Consider the following 23,115-nt stretch of genomic DNA (forward strand, 5'->3'; position numbering starts at 1 on the left):
CTTCATCGTGAATCTCTGAAGTCCCGCTTCACCCCACCGTAGAGGTCTTTAGGCCGCTGCCGGGGAAGGCAGGAAAGGCCGCAGCGGCCCCCACGCAGGCCCTGGGGGCACCTCCAAACCTCCACAGGCCCTGCCCGGTGGGCTACCTCAGCCGGCACCGTCACCAGACAAGGGAACATCCCGACTACCACAGCGCCCGCTCCCACGCGTGGTCGGGGCGCACCTCGGTGTCCTGCCTGCTGCTCTCTGGCGGTGCCTCCAAAAGCTTCTCTCTTTTTTCTGCCCCAGGTGAATGCTTTCAGCACCTGTGGCCCCAGCTTCCACCCAAGGGTCGCCCCATGTGGGGCCCCTCTCCGACCAATGCACCCCATGTGGGTGCCCCATCCACCACCTATGGGCCATTTCCCTGCTGTCCGGCCCTACGGATTTGAGTGATGGGGGAACGGTGACTGGTCTCATCTCTCTTCTGACCCTAAGGCGCACATCACCCCCCGCTTCCTCCCCATTGCTCGCAACCACTTCTCAAGGCGCCTCCAAGCTCCTCGTTGCCCTTCGGTGACTGTAGGCCTCAAAATCAACACCGAGTCATGCACAAAGCTCCACGTGTGGGCAGACTGACGCTGCATTAACACCTCCTTCCCACCAGATCAATAGGCTTATTAGAAGGATGAACTCAGGTATCTACCATGATTATTTTTGTAATCTGGTCAGGTAATAAATGACTACGTTCAAGTGGAAAAATAGAAAAATAAAAAATAAATAAAACCTTCCCTGGTTACTAGCCACGTTGGGATGGTAGAAAAAGTGTTTTTGCAACTATGTCGTTAACAACTACTCATACGAACTTTATTAGAATTCCCAGGAACGTTTCACACGCGATGCTTAAGATACACCTAGAAAGTTGGCCCTCGGGAACTAAAACAATGGCCTTCAAGCTTTTCTCTTGGATCCAGCCCTTGAAACTTCCTTCGTGTTGTTGTCCATTTAGCTTATTTTATCATCATTCTCTGACCTCTGTGCTTTATAATCTTCATAAAATGAATAAGTCACCAATGATGTTCAAGCGACGGATCAAGAGTCTGGCAGGACCAAGGTGCCTGCATGGCTCCACCAGTTAAGTCTCCAACTCTTGATTCCGACTCCGGTCGGGAGGTCGGATGTGAGACCGAACCCTGCGCTGGGCTCCTCCCTCAGCAGGGAATCTGCTTGTCCCTCTCCCTCCTCCTCTGCCCCTCCCCTGCTCGCTGCACAAGGTTTCTCTAAAATAAATAAATAAATAAATAAATAAATAAATAAATAAATAATCTCTCTCTTTTTTTTTTTTAAGATTTATTTACTTATTAGTAAGAGACACAGAGAGAGAGGGAGGCAGAAGCAGAAGCAGGCTCCATGCAGGGAGCCCGATGTGGGACTCGATCCCAGGTCTCCAGGATCAGGCCCTGGGCTGAAGGCGGCGCTCAACTGCTGAGCCACCCGGGCTGCCCTAATAAATAAATCTTTAAAAAAAAAAAAGAGAGAGAGAGAGAGTTCAACAGGACCAGACAAGTAGAGAGACCTAAGGCAGATCACCGGACCTCTTCCAGATTTATCTGTATCCACGAACGTACTCTCTGGTTACAGCCATCCAGCTGGGCATTAATCCTCCTTCACGTTTTTCTATTCTTCCATACGAACATTAAAGGAAACTATTACGGGGGCCCCAGGGTCTCAGTCAGTTAGGCACCCGACTCGTGGTTTCGGTCATGAAACCCAGGTCATGATCCCCAGTCACGCTCTACACTCGGCAGAGAGTCTGCTTCCAGGTTCTCTCCCCCATCCTACCCCCACTCACGTGGGTCTGCATTCTCTCTCAAATAAATAAATCTTAAAAAAAAAAAAAGAGAGAGAGAAACTATTACATAGTTTCTATAGATTCCCCTATATGTTACCACTATAGGGGATCCCTGGGTGGCTCGGCGGTTTAGTGCCGCCTTCAGCCCAGGGCGTGACCCTGGGGTCCTGGGATCGAGTCCCACGTCGGGCTCCCTGCATGGAGCCTGATTCTCCCTCTGCCTGGGTCTCTGCCTCTCTCTCTGTCTGTATCTCTCATGAATAGATAAATATAATCTTTAAAAAAAAAAGTCACCATTATAATCTGAAGGGACTGAGCACGTAGCTCCGAGGTCTCTCAGCCCGGGACGCCACTGGGACACCACTGATGGTATCTGGCACCGTGACGAGGGCCGCCTGCAGGGAAGACAGGAGGAGGAGATGCTGGGTAACTGCTTCCCGGCGACTCTGTGGGGTCGCTGTTCCTGCCCTGGGCTGCCTGTTGCCAGAATCCTTGTAACTGGGACCGAAGTGAACTGTTTCATGTAAGGAAAGAAAGAAGCAGGGTGCGGGGAGATGACTCCAGGGGCCTGGAGTGACCCTAAAGCCAGGATCCAAGCTGGGAGAGAATGAAGCCAAACGACACGGTATTTTTTTTTTCTCCAAATGAATTTAATTCTCTTCCAGCCCCAAAGAAGGGGAAGGACATAAAGTTTAAAAACAAAAATTGCAAAAAAAAAAAAAAATACACAAGCCATTAAAAAATTAAGTCCCCTCCCTCAGCAATAAATACTGAAATGATATATACACAGGAGCCCGGGAAGGAGGCAAGAACAGGGGCCCGGGCCTCGGTCCCGGAGGGACCCCCACGCTCCGCCGACACCACTCCTTGCCTGAACCGTGGGGGGCACAGGAGGCGGCAGCAGAGGCGGGCATAGGCTGGGGGCCTCGAGCACCCCGCCAGCGGGGTCCCTGGGGTGCTGCGGCCGGCCGAGCTGCTCAGGCCCGTCCTCGCAGCCACGTCCAGGCCGGTCACTCGCACTGCGGCCGTGATGCCACGGTGGCCGCGGCCTGACTGCTGGGGCCCTGAGGCTTCCCGTTCACCACGAGCAGCACGGGGGTCTCCACGCGGACGCTGGCAAAGGAGAAGTCCTGTGGGAGACAAGCACACGGAGGTCCACCTCGGGCCCCCCGGCCCGGCCCCCCAGCACCCCTCAACAGGGCAAAGGCAGCAGAGGGATGGGACTCCCCACACTTCCCAGCTTCGGAAGGAAACGTCTGCGGCGGGGGGGGGGGGGGGGGGGGGGGGAATGGGAGGGGAGCCAGTGATTCCACGAGAACGGGACAATTGTCTGAAAAAAGGCGGGCCCGGCACAGCCCGACCCTCGGGTGCCCCGGCCTCCACACCGTGGGCCCGTCCCCAGCGTTTCTCCGCAGCGGAAGCCAGGGACACGGGGCACCCGCTGGCTCAGCCAGGGTGGCGGGACCCCCAGGGCCACCCAATAATGAGGCCCTGACCCCAAGACCAGACACGCGGCCACCACGAGGCCGCTCAGTCCAAGTGTCCCCAAGGCCCGACACTAATGCGCCAGACGTAAATTCAAGCCACTTCTCTTCTCGTATGAGAAGGAAGACAGAGAAGGCACAGTGCAGACATTCTGATAACAGAAATCTCCCTCTAGCACTTCAAATGTGCTTTAAGTCATGAAGTTCTAGGACTTCAAGTTTTATGACTTTAGTTATGAAGTTTTATCACTTGAAGTCATAAAGTAATAAAACACGGTAAAAGATCTCCATCCAAAGCATATTGTCCCACTCCTGGGAGTGTGAAGGCATGAATTAAAGAGGCCTCATAAATCAAATTTTTTTAACATCCTACCAGGAACACAGGCAGTGACAAAAAAAAAAAAAAAAAAAAAGCCAATTTATATAAGGGTCTGGAGTGACCCTAAAGCCAGGATCCAAGCTGGGAGAGAATGAGAGAATTCCTTATATAAGGAATATAAATAGCCAATAAACATATGATAAACTAGTCAACTTCAAATATAATCAAGAAACCAAAGCAAGAGAGCGGTGATGCTGTGTTCTTCACGTGAAAGCAGCACCCGACGTTTCAGAGGCTTCTCCCCTGAGCTGAGATGACTCAGGCAAGCTGCGGCACACACCTCTAGGGGGAGGCACGGCCTCCCAGGACCAGGCGGCAGCACCGGAGGCCCAGCCCCTGCGCCCTCTGGAGCCTGAACACCTCAGAAGTTCACGGAAGTAAATCATCCCAGATTTGGACAGGTGCCCGCTCTGGAGCTGGATGCCTCTACAACAGGGAGAGTGTAGAGACGGCCTAGATCCAGGGGCAGCAAACTGTCTCCCGTAGGCCCTGGGGTCCTGCGGCCGCCACCAAGGACTCGTGCCCTCCGACGCCGTGGCCCGGGAAGCAGCCGTGGGAGCCCGGCTATGCTCCCGAAGGAGTTCGCTTGTGGACGCTGACGTTCAAATCTGCTGTAACGTGCAGGCTTCACCAACTATCATCACTCCTCCAACTGTTTTCGTTTAAAAATACGGACACACTTGTCTCGCCGGCCACACAGGATAGGCAGGGAGCCGGGTTTGGCCACCAGGCCGCTACCTGCCAACCCCTGATGGACACGACGAACGAGTGGACCGACAGCTCCTCTTACGAGGTTTCCGGGACTATGACATGAGCCCGCATGGGCCACAAAAGCTATCGGCACAGCGTCCCGTGGTCGTGTTCTATAAACATGAGCCATCGTCGTCACCTTCATCACCACCGGAGTGTGTGTCAATTCAAAACAAAGTTGCAAAAAAAAAAAAAAAAGCCACAAAGTTGCAAAAGTTGCAGAATAAAGACTGGGGGCATCCATAAGGAGCTGCTAAGAGTGACAGCATCTGAGGGAAGGTATTTCAGCCCATTTAAAAAAAAATTTTTTTTTTTATTACGAGAACCGGCATCTGACGCTGTGTAAGTTCGAGGTGTGCAACGTGCTTGTGTACTTCGCATCTCCACTGGAAGGAGACGAGCACCAGGTGTCAGTGAGCACGTCCACCAGGTCGGAGGACTGTTGCTGGCAACAGTTAGGATCTAGCCCATTGGCGACTAAAGTACGCAGGACCGTCCTGTTGTGACTGCTGTCCTGTACGGTAGCTCTCCAGGTGTGTCTGTCCAGTCACCGCAAGTCTGCAACCTGAACAACCTCCCCCCAACCCCTGGCGACCACTATTCCATTCCCTGTTCTCATGAGTCCAGCCTTACTAGATTCCATATAGAACTGATATCATACAACATTTGTCTTTCTCTGTCCGGTCCATTTTTAAAATTCTTTTTAACAGTAGTTTCCCTTTTTAGTAAAAAAAAAAAAAAAAAAAAAAAAGTGTATGCACATCATAGATCTGTGTATTGTGTATACACACATGTGTGTTCATGTATCACTTTGCATATTTGCTAAAAGACATAAATTGGTCCCGCTTTCAGAGCCTACGAGCTACGAGAAAATCCTGACCGTCACTCACTTTTCCTTTGTGCTGGATTCGGTGAAGCCGGAGGCTGGGCTCAGGGATGGCGACAGAGTCCCCAATGAGCACTCCCCAGCTCTGCACCATGTTGTACACCATCACGGCACAGCACGGTCCATCGGAGTCCACCAGGCCGAACGTGCTGCCAGGGGGAGGAAGGAGGGCCAGGAGGGGTGGGGAGGACAGCGGGCAGGAGAGAAGAGCAAAGACAGTGGTTTTAAAATACCAACGAAACGAACAGAAGCTTTCTCGGTTGCTTAGTGAGCTTGCGGCAGGCACCGTCACGCACGGTGCGTGTCTGCGTCCTCACTCCTTACACGGACAGCATCTCTGGTAAAGCACAGATGCACCAGACCCGCCGGTCACTTTGCCACAAACTGGAGACATGTGTTCACCGCGACCACTCGGCAGGTGTTGGTGATGAGCCCGCCCCAAATGCTGTAGCTGCAACGTTATTCCTGGTCCATCCACATCACCGCCACAACCGTCCAGCCCTCACACGAGTACCTATCGTGCATCAAGCTCCGTGCTCAGCAAGTCAACAGTGATCCACTACGAGTGAGCTCACAGTCCAGTAGGAGTCTGACCCCTCAATGGTCACAAGTGTGAGAGGCTCCAGAACAGCTTTTCCCCTGTGCTGAGTTCAGTGGGGCCGAAGCTGAGACCACGGGAACCCAGAGGAGAAATGTCCAAAACTAGAAGGCACGGAGGCGCCTTGAGGAGCCCCTCAAACTGAATGGTAAAGGATGAAAATTTATCCGGGTTACGAAAGGAAAACTAATCCTCAGTGGGAATAAAAAACCTCCGGGGGAATGTGGACAGGGATTAACCGGGGGGGGGGGGGGGGGGCACAAGAGAACTTTCCGAGGTGCTGGTAATTCATGTTCTCTGTCTTGACGGGTGTTTAGGTCACTCACACGGGCTATGTACTAGTCAAAACTTGGCAAATATAGGGGATCCCTGGGGGACTCAGCGGTTTAGCGCTGCCTTCAGCCCAGGGCGTGATCCTGGGGACCCAGCATCGAGTCCCGCATCGGGCTCCCTGCATGGAGACTGCTTCTCCCCCTGCCTGTGTCTCTGCCTCTCTCCCTCTCTGTCTCTCATGAATAAATAAATAAAATCTTAAAAAAAAAAAACCTTAGCAAATATACACTAAGGTTCATGTATTTCATTCTATATAAATTTTATGTAAAAGAAAACTAAACAAATCAAGCTCTAGTTAAAGACTACATGCTAAAGTATTCACAGGAAAGATACTGATCTCTGCAATTTCTTCAGCACTGCACCAAAAATAAGATGGATCAATGGATGAATTAAGGGACAGACAGATACGTGACAAACCAGCACAGTAAAATATTAGCAGAATATAGGTGGTTGGGTACAAAGATGTTCACCGCAAAATTTTTCCAATTGTATTATATGCTTGAAAATTTTTATACTAAAATGCTAGGGGGCAGGAGGGCGGGGAACATGAGCTATATCAAGAAGCAGCCAAAGAATTATCCAGACAGACACGAACTGTGTGTAAAGGTATGGAGGCATGAAAATAGCTGTTCTGAAACCTAAAAAATTAGGCCAAGAGGCTCAAGTGGGAAAGTAAAAGAGGAGAATGGAAGGAGGCAGGCAGGGAGCAGAGTACGAAGGGCTCTGCATGAGTTCCAACTTTATCCTAAAAGCAAGCACGGTAGTAGTAAGGGAGGGATTTTACGTAAGGAATGGCAGTGGTCAGCTCTGCGTCCAGCAGACGTTGCTCTGCACCGTGGAGCACTGGGCAGAAACCAGGGAGCTGGAAGATGTGTCTGCAGAAGCAATGAGGTGCGAGACTGAATCTGTAGAGACAGAAAAGAGGCGCGCACAAAACAAGTGCTGAACTGGGTGAGCGTCACAATGCAGGAGAAAGGAGACTTGCAGAACGACTTCCAGAAGCCTCTGTTAGGGGACTGAGCAGACGAGCTACCACCAACTGACAAGGAAATCAGGGAGGACAAACAGTTTGGAGAGAAAGAGGAAGCAAGGGTGGCCCAGGTGGCTTAGCAGTTTAGCGCCGCCTTCAGCCCAGGGCATGATCCTGGAGACCCGGGTTCGAGTCCCACATCAGGCTCCCTGCATGGAGCCTGCTTCTCCCTCTGCCTGGGTCTCTGCCTCTCTCTCTCTCTGATGAATAAATAAATAAAATCTTTAAAAAAGAAAGGGGAAGCAAGTAATTTTGACGATACTGAGTTAGAGATTTCTGACTGGAGCCCAGAGGTAGTTGGACACAGAAACCTAGAACTTAGAGATGAGCCCCGGACTGCAGATACGCCTGTGGGCACAGCGGAGGCCGCCAAAGCCTTCAGTTGTGTAACATCACCAAGAGATGACCGTACGTGAGACGGTGAAGAACTGGTGCTCATGCCATCCTTTGGCACACCCGAATCCCCAACCAACGCCCCAAACAAGCCCAGCATTCTCCTGGAGAATCCGATCGAGGCCTCAGAATCCTCCTACACGGTACGTTGGGCAGCCACTACCAAGTGGTAAAAGTTGGCACCCATTTGCCGTCCTGAGAAAGAGAAAAGAGCAAAGGAACAAAAACAGAGTCCTCCTGGAACCTAACAGTGAGAATTTAAGAAAAAGAGAAACCAAGGAGCGACAAAATATTTGTTCTCAAGGCCCCCACCTCTGTCTACATCTCCTTTTCTTCTTCTTAGGGCTACGGTCTGCTCTAGGTAACCGAACTTTTCTCAACTATCCTCTTGTTCTCCAATTCCTAGGTCTCTAGAGAATGCCACGCAGAGAGCTCAGGCATCTAATGGGAAGTATTTCAGTTTGGATGAGGTAGAAGGGATATGAAAGAGCACAGTGAGGGACAGGTCCGAGCGTTCTGGAGCCACGCGGCGGAAGCCACAGGAGCAGATGCGGCAATGCTAGGAAAAACCACCTCAGTAGAAAACAGAAAAAGGAAACCAGTCAGCGAGGCTTTAGGAGGTGAGTGAGGACAGGGGGTGACAGCATGGACCAAACCCTAATTTCTCAAGAGTTAAAAAATTTCCTGAACAAGGGGTGCCTGGGTGGCTCAGGAGGTTGAGAGCACAACTCATGATCTCAGGGCTGTGGTTTCAAGCCCTGCACCGCGTGGTTAAATTAATTAAATTAATATAAATTAAAATCAAACAAATCTTGGGACGCCTGGGGGGCTCAGCAGCTGAGCGTCTGCCTTTGGCTCAGGGCGTGACCCCGGGGTTCCAGGATCGAGTCCCGCATCGGGCTCCCTGCGTGGAGCCTGCTTTCCCCCTGCCTGGGTCTCTGCCTCTCTCTGTGTGTGAATAAATAAAATCTTTAAAACACTAAAAAATAAAAATAAATAGACAAAATCTTTAAAAAAGAAATTTTCTAAGTAAATGATCTTGACTCATTTCCTCCGCTAGACTGTGAGCACCTTCACCCGGATCCTCTGTATTACACTCCCTACCATACAGAGAGCAGACACTCGATAAATATTTGTTGAATAACATCTAAGACAATCTCCCCTCAGGTCTTAAACTCTGACTCAAAGCCAACCTTCCAGAACTCCCTCGGCACACCTAAATCCAAACAGGACTGAAAATTCATTCTCCTCCAAATTCTGTCATCATGAAATCACAAAGAGGCAGGATAATTTCAGAATTCCGTAACTTTCCACATGCCTGTCCGACTGCAGCTGTGATGCAGGAACCCGAGCACCGAGCTCCAGAAGACAAAGCAGACGGCAAAGCAGACGGCAAAGCAGACGGTGGGGCATCGCCCGGACCACACCTGCTCAGGGGAGCCACGGCGGGGAGAGCTCACTCACCTGCGACCCCTGAGCACGTCCTCGGCGGCAGAGAAAGGGCAGGAAGTGAGATGGGTTAGCTCCAAGAATGACAAAGAGGAAAGGCGGGGGGACTCACAAGGGGACCTTCTCCTCCGTGGTGAGGCTGAACACCACCTTCCCCAGGACCACGGCTCCGCTGTTCACTCCCGGCTGCAGCGCGCTCAGCGGCTTGAGCTCCAGGCTCAGCTTCTGCCCAGAGGCCGACTGGTAGCGCCCATCAGCACAGGGGCCCAGGTGGGCCGGGCGCAAGCTTCCCAGCATGCTCTGCAACTTTTTGGTCTTCACCTTTCCCTGCAAAAGAGAAAAAGAAAGGAAAAGTAGGAAGCTAAGACTAGTCCGTCTCGCTGAGGGTCTACTCCTCCTCCCGCCTGCCCGCATCCCTGGACAGCATCACCACTGCCGAAGCCTACTTGATTCTACTTCATGCACCCCCGAGAGAATAAAACCAGGACCCTGCCCTCCGACGGCGTTACCTTGCTCTCCAGGAGGCTGGTCAGTCTACTGAGGAACTCCAGCAGCTGCTGCTCCCGCTGCCGGGGCTCTGGCCAGCCAGGGTCCAGTGCTGCAGCCCGAGAGAAGCCCTCCAGGGCCTCCCCATAGTTCTCTTCGTACTTATGTAACTGCATAAGAAGTAACCGAAAAGCTCCTGATTACGTGTGTATTTAACCCAAACTCTGCCGGGGCAGTAATGGCGCCACGGGCCAGGAACCTGCAGAAATAAACTGTTTCCCTTCCCATTCCATGGTGACCAACCTGAAGAAACAGTGATGCTTTCCCCCCTCATCCTGCCTAAGGAGATCACAAACCCCAAAGATGGGGTCATTTCACAGAAGCTCACTCCCAAATCCTGTACAAGCCACGCCGCATGGGCCGTGTCACTCTATTTTTATACTTATAATGAACGTTTCAGAAAAGTCTTCTAAGCCGTTCCTCCACCCTCTGCGTGCCCTCCCACCTCCTCGGCCCCTTCTCCTTTCCCACCAGAGACTCCATCAGATCCCAAAGTCAAATAGCCAGGTCTTCCTCGAAACAACCCGGCTGTCCTCGGGCAAAGGAATACGCCGGTATTGGCCAGGCTAGGCCCACGTGTCACCCGCTGGACTGTCAGACAGACGGCCACCCGCCCACAGGTCTTACCGTTGCCCGGTTCAGATGAAGGTCAGGATTGCTGCAAGCTGTCCGGTCAACCTTCTCCTATCGTGGGAGAAAGAGACGATCAGTGGATGGCGCCTCACTCTCTGGGATGGCTGTGCCCAACATGGCCCAGGCCTCTGCCCCCTGGAAAACGCAGGTTCCGTCACTGTCAAAATGCTAGCTGTACCCCTGCCCCCCGCCCCCATTACACAGTACCTGCCTGAGTGGGGTTACTCAGCCCCTGACGCCTCCAGGAGGTAATAAGGGTTCCGTGTGTGCATAAAACTCTGACATATGATAATCATTTCTCCGTGCAACAGTACAGAGATAAAAGTATAAAAGCATTTTAATAAAAAAAAAAGAAAAAAAAAAAGAAAAAGTTTTAATGGTGAGAGAATGGTAAAAATGAGGAAGGCTAGAAATGTCCTCCAATACATTTCCTCTGCCCATGAGCCCGGCTCATATACAGGTACATTCAAGCCCCCTTCAAACACCCACTGAAAGTCAAATTCTGATTCTGGAATTTAAATAAATGGGTGGCCAAACAGCATGAAGAGGAGACCGATGTGCCATGAACAAGCTGCCAGGTCCCTGGCTACGCTCATTTTCCTTTTCTAATTATGTTCATTGCCTAGCACATTACAAAAGTACATACAACATGGATTAAAATGGTTTAAATGGTTGGTTCAAATATGTTTAAAAATGCAGGTTTGGGGCAGCCCAGGTGGCTCAGCGGTTTAGCACCTGCCTTCAGCCCAGGGTGGGACCCCAGGGTCCCGGGATCGAGTCCCGTGTCGGGCTCCCTGTGTGGAGCCTGCTTCCCCCTCTGCCTGTGTCTCTGCCTCTCTCTCTCTCTCTATCATAAATAAATAAATAAATAAATAAATAAATAAATAAATAAATAAATAAATAAAATCTTTAAAAAGATGCAGGTTTGGGTGAAGAAATTACGAGTCAAAAGCAACAATTTGGTGGGAGCCAAATATAAAAATTTTAAAGAGTGCACTGTTACTATTTTTTTAAACATAAACATCCACCAAAGTAAAAAATTAGACTAAACTATAATTCCTCTGCCTTCAAATTCCCTGATTGGAAAAAAAAAAAAAAGTCAGTCCCTAAACGACAAACATAAATATAAGGCAGCTGCGTTCTTCATTCTGCACACCGAACAAAGTAAGTAGTGGTTAAGAAGCAGCTCTCTATGTCAAGAGAAGAAAGGTGAATGCGAGGCCCAAATAAAAACTGCTCCGAGGCCAAGAGGAACTTTCTTACAACGAGGCATCAGGAACTCCAGCCTGAAGGAAATCTCCCACGTAAGCAGTTACTGATGGAAAAACGGCCTGAAGGCCCAAGCAAAGCAGGAGCTCCAGTGGATTAATCCTGACGAGATGATGTCCGATGGACTATATGCTGTTTTCTATTTTAAAGATTTTCTTTTGAATCAACCTCTACAGCCAACATGGGGCTCGAATTCACAATGCTGAGATCAAGAGTCGCATGCTCATAAAATCTTTAAAAAAGGGGGGGGGGAGCGGGGAATCCCTGGGTGGCTCAGCAGTTTGGTGCCTGCCTTTGGCCCAGGGCGGGATCCTGGAGTCCCAGGATCGAGTCCCAAGTCGGGCTCCCTGCATGGAGCCTGCTTCTCCCTCCTCCTGTGTCTCTGCCTCTCTCTGTGTCTCTCTGAATAAATAAATAAATTAAAAAAAAAAAAAAAAAGAGTCGCGAGCTCTACCCACCGAGCCAGCTGGGTGTTCCCACTGTCTCCGATTTTAGCCTATGGAAAAATCCAGAGCCACAGTATCTCATGGGATAAGCACTTAATTTATACATAAGCATCAGAGCTTTCGTTTTTCTTTAAAAACGTACACAAATATTAACAGACGTTATTTTAACGTGGACTCTTTTCCCATGACGAGAGATGGACATGTGGGGACGGGCTCCATGACTCGGTCAGGAGCGCCCACAGGAGACTGGATAGCTCGAAGACCCCTCTACCTTGCAGGTGGTGCCTAACACTGCGGTTATTGGGGGAAACAAGTCGCCCCTGCACACGGCGGAGGCCGCCAACCATGGTCCGTGCTGCTTGAAGGGCCACGCACAACACTGACGGACACTCTGGCCTCCGTCGTGGCCACAGTACTTACTGCTTGGGCGTAGGCGCTGAGGGCCTGCTGGGAGATCTTGGGGTTCTGGCCCGTGTTGAAGTAGAGAGAAAGATACGCATTCCCCAGGATATCTGAAAGAGAAGCAAAGGGCTTCCGGTGGGCAGGGGCTTGGAGCCGCCACTGCATCCCGACAGACTGAAAACTCGGCAACATTTCCCGTCCCTGTCCTCTAGGGCCATAGGATGTACCCATGTCCAGGCAAACAGCGACTTCTGGCTCCGCAGGGCTGCAAGTCACGAGCCACGGGACCCGGGGCCAAGGCAGGAAGAGCTGAACTATAATCCCCCACGAGCTGGAGGCCCAGCATGGACAAGTCGGGGAGTCCCCGGCATGAGGAGGCCCCACAGCACCGTGAGATTCACCCCCAGAAGCTTAACCAAGTCCCACAGCACGCATCCAACAAAACTCCCCAATCCTGCCAATAGGGGGAAGGGGCAAAAGGACTGCTCCCAAGTATGTGGAGCACCTGCTCTTCACAAGGCCGCCGCCCAGGACACACTACCCAACCAGCACTACCGAACCCACAGGGGGACAACATCCCCCTGGCCGTCCCTGTCCCCGGGGCCCGGGAGCCCGCAGCTGCCACCCACGCTAGCCATCCTGCCCCCCTCAGTGCCCCCTGGGAACACGCTGGTGAGTCATCCCGGAGGCCAGGCTCAAGATACAACCTCCCTGGGTCACCCTGAACAGTCTATTCGAAAGGCCCCGCAGCTGCAAGACCCCCCGATAACACCAGATTTAGCAGCTTCCAAATGCCACGGGCCCAAGGGACAGACGCAGACCCAGAGCAGAGTCCTGGGCACGCCGCACAACGGCCCTGCCCAGCCGATGTGGAAGCACAAGCATCGTCTCTTGGAGGAAAAGATCCAAGACCCCCTAGAACAGTGGTTCATCCAAACCCCTTCCACGCCTCCTCAAGACTAAGGTGCCCGGGCCTGACCCTCAGGACAGACTCTACAGCTGGGCTCCAGACAAGTGTGGCGCGTAGCCGTGCTGAGCACCACTGCTCCAGAAACCTGCTGGAGAGCCTTTGGGAGCACTCACACCAGGAGCGGCCGTCGTGGACGTCCATCTGCACAGCCAACTTGGCCTGGCGGACGCTGTCCATTACGTGCCGAGAATGTTCGTCTCCGGTGTCGGCCCGCAGCTGGCGCAGCACCATGGACAGGTTCTGAAGCGACACTTTGTTCTTGCACTGCAAATGCAGAAGTCATACTCAACCCTCCTGACTCTATTTCCCCTTTCCAGATCTTTCCTATCGTAACCTTGCAAATCCAATTTTTCATCTTGGTTCTTACAGTCATCTCTACATGTTCGGCCCCCGTCTACAAGGATCAGCTTGGTTGTTAATTTGTATTTATGAATTGTATTAATTTGGTTGATTCTCCTCTATCCCTGAACCTGATGCCATCGTCTTCTTCCTTCCTCGGGCCCGTCCCTGTTTTCCTCAGCAGCAGGTCCGCCCCCCTCTCCCCCTCCCCTCTGATTCCGTTCTCCCGGTTCCAGTACAGTTCTGTTCTGGGATGCGTATCCTGGGGAAAGTCACGGAACCAGAGGAGTCTCAGCCTTCCCATCTGTGCTTCCCGAGCGGTAGTAGACGGCTCACGTGGGTGAGGGCTCCCGAGAAGCAGGTGTGGGCGGCCGCAATATCCCCTTTCTTCCAGTACACCTCACCCAGCTGGTTCCAGGCTTCCACCAGCTTGGGTTCCAGCTTCACAGCCTTTGACAGAAGCTCCTCAGCCTTCGGGCTGTAGTCAGGAGTCACATTCAGTGCCTTCCCAGTCAGCATCAGCACCTGTGCCTTGCCCTGGACAGAACCTAAGAGGAAGGGGAAGGCAGAGGAGGTTGGGAAGACCAGAACACTTCCTCTCAAGAAGCCACCTCAGGTCAGCCCTAGGAGTGAAACAGCGGAAGAAAACCCTGGGAACAAAGAACTCACTGAACGCCTACCATCCGCAGGCCCCTCCCACGGTAGGCAACGGGGTGGCGACTGGAGCACTCTCCCTGCCTTGGAGGGGCCTACAGTCTAGGGGAGAGGACAGGGCATAATTGCGCAAAATTAAAACAACCATGAAATACCCAATGAATGCACCCAGCGAACGGGCTTTAAAGAGCGAAAAGGGGATCCCTGGGTGGCGCAGCGGTTTGGCACCTGCCTTTGGCCCAGGGCGCGATCCTGGAGACCGGGATCGAATCCCACATCGGGCTCCCGGTGCTGGAGCCTGCTTCTCCCTCTGCCTGTGTCTCTGCCTCTCTCTCTCTCTGTAACTATCATGAATAAATAAAAATTAAAAAAAAAAAATTAAAAAAAAATAATAAAGAGCGAAAAGGAGGGGCATCTGGACGGCTCCGTCGGGTAAGCGTCCAAGTCCTGATTTCAGCTCAGGTCATGGCCTCAGGGCCGTGAGATCAAGCCCCACATCACACTCCACGCTCATCAGAGAGTCCACTTGGGATTCTCTCTCTCCCTCTCCCTCTGCTCCTCCTCTAACCCCTGTGCTTGCTCTCTCTCAAAAAAAAAGATAAATCTTTTAAAAAATGTTTTTTAAAAAAAAGTGAAAAAATAATGAAAAAATAAATAAATAAAATAAATAAAAATTTTTAAAAAGTGAAAAGGAGAAAAGACAAGACCCTCTGGTTAAGAAAATGATGTACACAAAGACAGCGAGGCTGAAAGCCATGCGGCACGCTCAAGGGAGAACGGACACCCAGCCTGATAGGCCTCACTTACAGCTCTTCTGTGAGCAGTGGCCGGGGGGGGGAGGGAAATACGGACAAAAATGGTCAGACGGTGGAGACTGGAGCACCGAGTTAGGGTGCGCAGACTACAACCAGTCAGTAGCAGGAATCTCCGAATAACGTGAGCAGCAAGGCAGGCACCAGGGAAGACTCCACGCAGGAGGTGACATTTAGAAATTTAATAGCATGATCGGTACATACATGAATTTGAAGTAAAAGAACTTGGAGGAAAAAAGGTCAGCTAAGAAGAACAGCTTAGGGGGCGCCTGGGGGGCGCTCAGATGGCCGAGCATATGCCTCCAGCTCCGGTCACGATCCCGGGGTCCTGGGGTCAAGCCCCACGTCAGGCTCCCTGCTCAGCGTGGAGCCGGCTCTTCCCTCTGCCGCCACCCACCCTGCTCGTGCTCTCTCTTTCTCTCTCTCTCAAATAAATAAAATCTTTTAAAAAAAAAAAAAAAGAAGAAGAACAGTTTGGAGGCATCTGGGTGGCTCCGTCAATTGAGAGTCCATCCCACTCTTGGTGTCAGTTCAGGCCATGATCCTGGAGCCTGGACACGGAGCCTCGAGGGAGGCTCCACGCTCAGCCCGGGGGGAGTCTGCTCCCCTTCTCCTTCTCCCTTGGCCCCTACCCTGCTCTCACGAGCGCTCTCTCTCTCCCCATCTTAAATAAGTAAATCTTAAAAAAAAAAAAAGAATAGTTTAAGCAACAGGTATGTTATTTCATGCCATTGCTGTCATCAAACTTCAGGCAATGTCGTTGGAGGACCCAAAGGCAGCCGGCCACAGGGGCGCTCGGAGGATGCGCTCTGCTGAGCCTCCACGGCAGAGTTTCCCACGAGTGAGAAACCAGAGGGTCCACAGAAAAAGAGCAAACTCCTGCGTTTTGGCGAAGGGCAGGGGTCACGGGCTCCTTGCCCCTCATACCCACGACTTCCTCCATCCGCTGCAGGGTCTTCTCCATCTCCTCCCGCACGTCCCGTTGCTTCCTTCCAGCATCCTCGACACCGTGGGTCTCGAAGTAGCACTCTCGAAAGGAATACAGCTGATCCACCAGGTCCTAGGAGAGTAGGAACGGTGCCGGTGCCGTAGGAGGAGAGCAGCCGGCCCGGGGCAGAGTGGGCTAGCCCTGCGGCTCCCGCCTAGCAAGCCAACCTGACCCCTACCCCAGGACGGACGGACGCCACGGGTCATAAAGGAAGTGGCCGGGTCCCAGCGCCCACCCCTGCCCCGCGGCCACAGCTCCTCCCGTCCGGGCGCCAGCAGGGCCTCCAGCAGGACTACACCCCTCGGCAGCCCACACGCCAGGGGACAGACGCTTTGCAACTTGAGATGAAACGTCATTAAGATAACCCTAGGTTCCTGGTCCCCAGAGCACCAAACCTTGAAATTCACCCTTAAACCCAGACGTGCTAACAAAAACAATCTTACTCCCAGTTTTGCCTGTGCTGGTACTTTGTGGTCATGAAAACGCGGAGAGCCACTGCTTTCCGCAGCAGGGACCAATTTAAGTTTGAGAACCTTGGTGTCCTTACAGGATCGTTTCCTTAAACACTCGTGGTTTTTTTATTTTGTTTTTGTCATCTGTTGGCTCTCTTGCCTTCGTCCCAAGTAAATGCTCCATTTCCTATTTTAAATACCTGTGTCCGAGCCCTCCTGTGCACCAGTCAAAGCCTTTCCATTATCTATTCTCTCCTAAAATGGACAGCGGCAAAAATATGTAACACAATTGCGTGTCATCCTAACTACGTCCGCAGCCCCCACCCCGCCCCCAGGCCGTGATGGACCAAATCAGCCTCGTTTCTGGTCCCACCGCTGCAGGGGCCTCTCGCTTTGTTTCTACCCCCCCATTCCCCGCCCTTAGACACAATGACCCTACCAAGGTGTTCACCACGGCCCACGCTCTCCGATCCCCAGGCCGGCAAAGGTCTACCTCCTATCGCAGCCTGAAGACTGTAGGATCCGACCTGGCACCCTGCAGGCAGCCCCAAACCCCACCTGGCACCTCCCTTCTTCAGCAGCCAAGGCACTGGTCTTCCCTGTGCCCCCAGACCCAGCACGCTCGGCCCACCTGCCCGGGGGGGCTGCCCTCGGGCCTCCCTCCCTGTCCTCACCTAGACTTTGGTGCCCTTAACTTCAGACCCCACCTGGAGGAAAAGGCCGAGCAGAACCCCCTGTAGCACCAAGGTGGCTCCGGGGTATTACTGTCCGGCCTCAGGCTGCAGATTCTGACTTCAGAAGCGTCAGCAGAACTCAGACACCCTTGCCAAGCGCCCCAGATGACTGCGGGGAAAACGGTCCCTAAAACACGCTGAGAGAAACACTCTTTTATTACACTCCTTCTGCCCTAAAACGACCACGAAATCCGAACGTAGCGCCAGTCCCACGGACCAGCAAGGTCCGCGTCCTCCTCCCCGCTGCTGGGTCCCTGCAGCACCCTGCCTGCCCCCCAAGACGCCCGCACCCCCTGCCGAGCCCACATAGCACAGATGGGCCCAGGAAGGCAGGTCTGGGGGGACGCACCTGGTGCCCCCCAATCAGCTTGGTTGCATGTTGGGGATTCTAGGGGGTCTCACAGCCTGTTTTCCCGCCGTGAAAGCAAATATGCGTGAAATTGTGTGGCTTTGTTTTGCTGCAGTGAACATTCTTGTCTCGTGGAAAAAATCAACATAAGTTGCTAAAATTCAAACAGGCGCGCGTGAACCCACAGAGCTAAAACTCCTCCTCGTCACCCCACGTGGCAGGGAGAACCCCGCGGAGGGCGTCCGCAGCCCTTGTTCTACACGTTCACACACAAACACACAGTGTTTGTAACACAGACCGGGCCTGCGACTCGCTTCCCCGGCCTGGCCTGGGGAACGACATTAAGGAAATCCGGGTCAACTGGAGGAGAAATGCAGGCCACGCTCTAAGGGTGTTGTTCTTTGAACACGTTCAAGAGACAGACAGGTGTCTCCCTGCGCAGGCCTCAGCGCCCTAAGCTCCAGGCAGGTGCCAGCCGGCCGGTGTGAGGTCGCTGCAGGCCAGGGCCTGGGGCACGGGGTCGGAGCCCCACACGGGTAGGGAGGTGACAAATACCCACAACAGTAAAAAAAATAAAATAAAAACTACATTCTGGGCTGTCCTAGAACACACGGAACTGAGTTTCTGAGGTTTAAGGACAATCTTGGTCCTGGGCAGAAGGTGAAGGGCGGGCACCCAGGCAGCGCCCACCTGCCAAGTCCCACGGGAGCCGCCAACCGGGAACAGGGCGGGGGCCGCCCCGCATCACCCCCCACGCGGGGGCCGAGGACAAGAACCAAACCCGGAGAGTCCTGAGGGCAGTGACCGGGCTACGGCGGGGCACTCGGTCATCGAGCTGCCCACGGCGGGGGAGCAGGGCGAGGAGGTGGCCCCCGTGGGAACGGGGACGCCCGTGGGAAGGAGGACCCCGCGGCGACAGCTGCTGCACACCCGGACCCGCGGCGCCCGGATCGGCGAGCCCAGGGGGAAACAACCCCGAGAAGGAGCAGGACAAAGTCAGGGGCCAACAGCGTCCTGTACCCGCTAGTGAACCAAGTGACCCAGGGCAGCGGGGGGTCCCCAGCAGCCGGGAGACCCGGGGAGGGCATGGGGGGGGGGTCCCCACGAACCGGGTGACCCGGGGAGGGGCGGGGGGTCCCCAGGAGCCGGCTGACCCGGGGAGGGGCGGGGGGTCCCCAGGAGCCGGGTGACCCGGGGAGGGCGGAGGGGGGTCCCCAGGAGCCGGGTGACCCGGGGAGTGGCGGGGGGGTCCCCAGGAGCCGGGTGACCCGGGGAGGGGCGGGGGGTCCCCACGAGCCGGGTGACCCGGGGAGGGGCGGGGGGTCCCCAGGAGCCGGGTGACCCGGGGAGGGGCGGGGGGTCCCCACGAGCCGGCTGACCCGGGGAGGGGCGGAGGGTCCCCAGGAGCCGGGTGACCCGGGGAGGGGCAGGGGGCTCCCCACGAGCCGGGTGACCCGGGGAGGGGCGGGGGCTCCCCAGGAGCCGGGTGACCCGGGGAGGGGCGGGGGGTCCCCAGGAGCCGGGTGACCCGGGGAGGGGCGGGGGGGTCCCCAGGAGCCGGGTGACCCGGGGAGGGGCGGGGGCTCCCCACGAGCCGGGTGACCCGGGGAGGGGCGGGGGGTCCCCACGAGCCGGGTGACCCGGGGAGGGGCGGGGGCTCCCCAGGAGCCGGGTGACCCGGGGAGGGGCAGGGGGCTCCCCACGAGCCGGGTGACCCGGGGAGGGGCGGGGGGTCCCCACGAGCCGGCTGACCCGGGGAGGGGCGGGGGGTCCCCAGGAGCCGGGTGACCCGGGGAGGGGCGGGGGGTCCCCACGAGCCGGGTGACCCGGGGAGGGGCGGGGGGGTCCCCAGGAGCCAGGTGACCCGGGGAGGGGCGGGGGGTCCCCACGAGCCGGGTGACCCGGGGAGGGCGGGGGGGTCCCCAGGAGCCGGGTGACCCGGGGAGGGGCGGGGGCTCCCCATGAGCCGGGTGACCCGGGGAGGGGCGGGGGGTCCCCACGAGCCGGGTGACCCGGGGAGGGGCGGGGGCTCCCCAGGAGCCGGGTGACCCGGGGAGGGGCGGGGGGTCCCCACGAGCCGGCTGACCCGGGGAGGGGCGGGGGGTCCCCAGGAGCCGGGTGACCCGGGGAGGGGCAGGGGGTCCCCAGGAGCCGGGTGACCCGGGGAGGGGCGGGGGGTCCCCACGAGCCGGGTGACCCGGGGAGGGGCGGGGGGTCCCCACGAGCCGGGTGACCCGGGGAGGGGCGGGGGGGTCCCCAGGAGCCGGGTGACCCGGGGAGGGGCGGGGGCTCCCCACGAGCCGGGTGACCCGGGGAGGGGCGGGGGGTCCCCAGGAGCCGGGTGACCCGGGGAGGGGCGGGGGGTCCCCACGAGCCGGGTGACCCGGGGAGGGGCGGGGGCTCCCCAGGAGCCGGGTGACCCGGGGAGGGGCGGGGGGTCCCCACGAGCCGGCTGACCCGGGGAGGGGCGGGGGGTCCCCACGAGCCGGGTGACCCGGGGAGGGGCAGGGGGTCCCCAGGAGCCGGGTGACCCGGGGAGGGGCGGGGGGTCCCCACGAGCCGGGTGACCCGGGGAGTGGCGGGGGGGTCCCCAGGAGCCAGGTGACCCGGGGAGGGGCGGGGGGTCCCCACGAGCCGGCTGACCCGGGGAGGGGCGGGGGGTCCCCAGGAGCCGGGTGACCCGGGGAGGGGCAGGGGGTCCCCAGGAGCCGGGTGACCCGGGGAGGGGCGGGGGGTCCCCACGAGCCGGGTGACCCGGGGAGGGGCGGGGGGTCCCCACGAGCCGGCTGACCCGGGGAGGGGCGGGGGGTCCCCAGGAGCCGGGTGACCCGGGGAGGGGCAGGGGGTCCCCAGGAGCCGGGTGACCCGGGGAGGGGCGGGGGGTCCCCACGAGCCGGGTGACCCGGGGAGTGGCGGGGGGGTCCCCAGGAGCCGGGTGACCCGGGGGGAGGGGGGGCCCCCAGGAGCCGAGTGACCCTGGGGCGGAGGGTCCCCACGAGCCGGCTGACCCGGGGAGGGGCGGGGGGTCCCCACGAGCCGGGTGACCCGGGGAGGGGCAGGGGGTCCCCAGGAGCCGGGTGACCCGGGGAGGGGCGGGGGGTCCCCACGAGCCGGGTGACCCGGGGAGTGGCGGGGGGGTCCCCAGGAGCCAGGTGACCCGGGGAGGGGCGGGGGGTCCCCACGAGCCGGCTGACCCGGGGAGGGGCGGGGGGTCCCCAGGAGCCGGGTGACCCGGGGAGGGGCAGGGGGTCCCCAGGAGCCGGGTGACCCGGGGAGGGGCGGGGGGTCCCCACGAGCCGGGTGACCCGGGGAGGGGCGGGGGGTCCCCACGAGCCGGCTGACCCGGGGAGGGGCGGGGGGTCCCCAGGAGCCGGGTGACCCGGGGAGGGGCAGGGGGTCCCCAGGAGCCGGGTGACCCGGGGAGGGGCGGGGGGTCCCCACGAGCCGGGTGACCCGGGGAGGGGCGGGGGGTCCCCACGAGCCGGGTGACCCGGGGAGGGGCGGGGGGGTCCCCAGGAGCCGGGTGACCCGGGGAGGGGCGGGGGCTCCCCACGAGCCGGGTGACCCGGGGAGGGGCGGGGGGTCCCCAGGAGCCGGGTGACCCGGGGAGGGGCGGGGGGTCCCCACGAGCCGGGTGACCCGGGGAGGGGCGGGGGCTCCCCAGGAGCCGGGTGACCCGGGGAGGGGCGGGGGGTCCCCACGAGCCGGCTGACCCGGGGAGGGGCGGGGGGTCCCCACGAGCCGGGTGACCCGGGGAGGGGCAGGGGGTCCCCAGGAGCCGGGTGACCCGGGGAGGGGCGGGGGGTCCCCACGAGCCGGGTGACCCGGGGAGTGGCGGGGGGGTCCCCAGGAGCCAGGTGACCCGGGGAGGGGCGGGGGGTCCCCACGAGCCGGCTGACCCGGGGAGGGGCGGGGGGTCCCCAGGAGCCGGGTGACCCGGGGAGGGGCAGGGGGTCCCCAGGAGCCGGGTGACCCGGGGAGGGGCGGGGGGTCCCCACGAGCCGGGTGACCCGGGGAGGGGCGGGGGGTCCCCACGAGCCGGCTGACCCGGGGAGGGGCGGGGGGTCCCCAGGAGCCGGGTGACCCGGGGAGGGGCAGGGGGTCCCCAGGAGCCGGGTGACCCGGGGAGGGGCGGGGGGTCCCCACGAGCCGGGTGACCCGGGGAGTGGCGGGGGGGTCCCCAGGAGCCGGGTGACCCGGGGGGAGGGGGGGCCCCCAGGAGCCGAGTGACCCTGGGGCGGAGGGTCCCCAAGAGCCGGGTGACCCGGGCAGCGGGGCTCCCTGCCTCCCCTCCCTCCCTCCTCCCCCTGCACCGCCGCCGTCCCCTCCCCGCCCGGCCCACCTGCAGCGCCTCCAGGCCCCGCCGCCCGCCCGCGTCCTGCTCGGCCATCGCGTCCCCGCCGCCCGCCCGCCGCGACCACAGAGACGGGCCCGTCCGCGAGCACCGTGCCCCCTGGCGGCCCGGAGGCCCCGCTGCAGCCGGCGGTCCGGGAGCCCGGAGCCCGGAGCGGGGCGGGGCGGGGCGGGGCGGGGCGGGGCGGGGCGGGGTCAGCTATGCAAACCCCTTCTTTTTTCTTTTTTTTTTAATAAATTTCTTTTTTATTGGTGTTCAATTTACCAACATACAGAATAACACCCAGTGCTCATCCCATCAAGTGGCCCCCTCAGTGCCCGTCACCCAGTCACCCCCACCCCCCACCCTCCTTCCCTTCCACCACCCCTAGTTCGGCAAACCCCTTCTTGAATCAAAAAACATGCATATGGACTGATTATGCATTTGCCAGACCCAAGGGATGACTTCCGACTGCAAGAAAACACCGGATTTCTTATAGGATCACTCTATACGGTTATAACATAAATACGCTATTTATTGTGAAAAGGCATAAATGTCCTTTCTAGACAACTCGCCATTTATCCATCATGCACAGGGATTACATCTGTAAGGCCCTAGAGGAAATAGGATTCTTGAGGGAAAACAGCCAAATCCAAGGCCTCATCGAGGAAAAACATGGATAGTAGACAATGAATTCTACAGAGGACAAAGGCCCTAATTTCACATAATTTAAGCCCATTAGTCCCTGACAGGGTTCTCTACACAGAGTTTCTCAGTGAGCGAGGAGCAAATGGACTTACTGGATAAATTGGCAACTATGGAGCTGCCTGACAACAGTATAAATGGTAATTCACAGGATCCTGATAAATCTGCTACACTTGGGATGGTATCATGAAAGCCGTGATTAATAAACGAATAGTTTAGCAGTAAAAACCCCCAACATATTGATAGACTATCTATCTAGAAGGATACATAAGAAACAATGACTTCTCTGTAAAGGGAAAGGGGGACCAAGAGTTGTCAGTAGGCAAAGAACATTATTTTGCTGTGTACAC

The 23,115-nt window shown here is 57.0% G+C and overlaps 1 protein-coding gene across 2 annotated transcripts; it reads right to left on the reverse strand.

The window, feature by feature from the left end:
- Positions 1-2,459: 2,459 nt before the first annotated feature.
- TTC5 (tetratricopeptide repeat domain 5) lies at positions 2,460-22,168 on the reverse strand. 2 transcript variants are annotated; one of them, XM_025439025.3, is made up of 10 exons: positions 22,070-22,168; positions 16,132-16,264; positions 14,075-14,286; positions 13,513-13,663; positions 12,448-12,539; positions 10,307-10,363; positions 9,643-9,789; positions 9,246-9,460; positions 5,335-5,479; positions 2,460-2,961 (listed from the first exon to the last, which is right to left on the reverse strand). In XM_025439025.3, the coding sequence occupies exons 1-10, from the start codon at positions 22,115-22,117 to the stop codon at positions 2,842-2,844; spliced, it is 1,320 nt and encodes a 439-aa protein (XP_025294810.1). In that variant the 5' UTR covers positions 22,118-22,168; the 3' UTR covers positions 2,460-2,841. The 2 variants fall into 2 exon arrangements, 1 of the variants encoding a protein (XP_025294810.1); XR_004805443.2 differs by lacking the exon at positions 2,460-2,961 and having other exon boundaries at positions 5,344-5,479; positions 9,149-9,460.
- Between the last annotated feature and the right edge of the window lie 947 nt (positions 22,169-23,115).

This window comes from Canis lupus, chromosome 15 (assembly GCF_003254725.2).
Source record: "Canis lupus dingo isolate Sandy chromosome 15, ASM325472v2, whole genome shotgun sequence".
NCBI lineage: Eukaryota > Metazoa > Chordata > Mammalia > Carnivora > Canidae > Canis > Canis lupus.

Coding starts and splice junctions, on each gene's coding strand:
- TTC5 (XM_025439025.3), bottom strand. CDS start 22,117: ATGGCCGAGCAGGACGCGGGCGGGCGGCGGGGCCTGGAGGCGCTGCAG. Junction 14,287..16,131: donor GCGGATGGAGGAAGTCGTGG/GTATGAGGGGCA, acceptor CCTTCCTCTTAG/GTTCTGTCCAGGGCAAGGCA. Junction 12,540..13,512: donor CCACGACGGCCGCTCCTGGT/GTGAGTGCTCCC, acceptor CTTCTCTTTCAG/ATATCCTGGGGAATGCGTAT.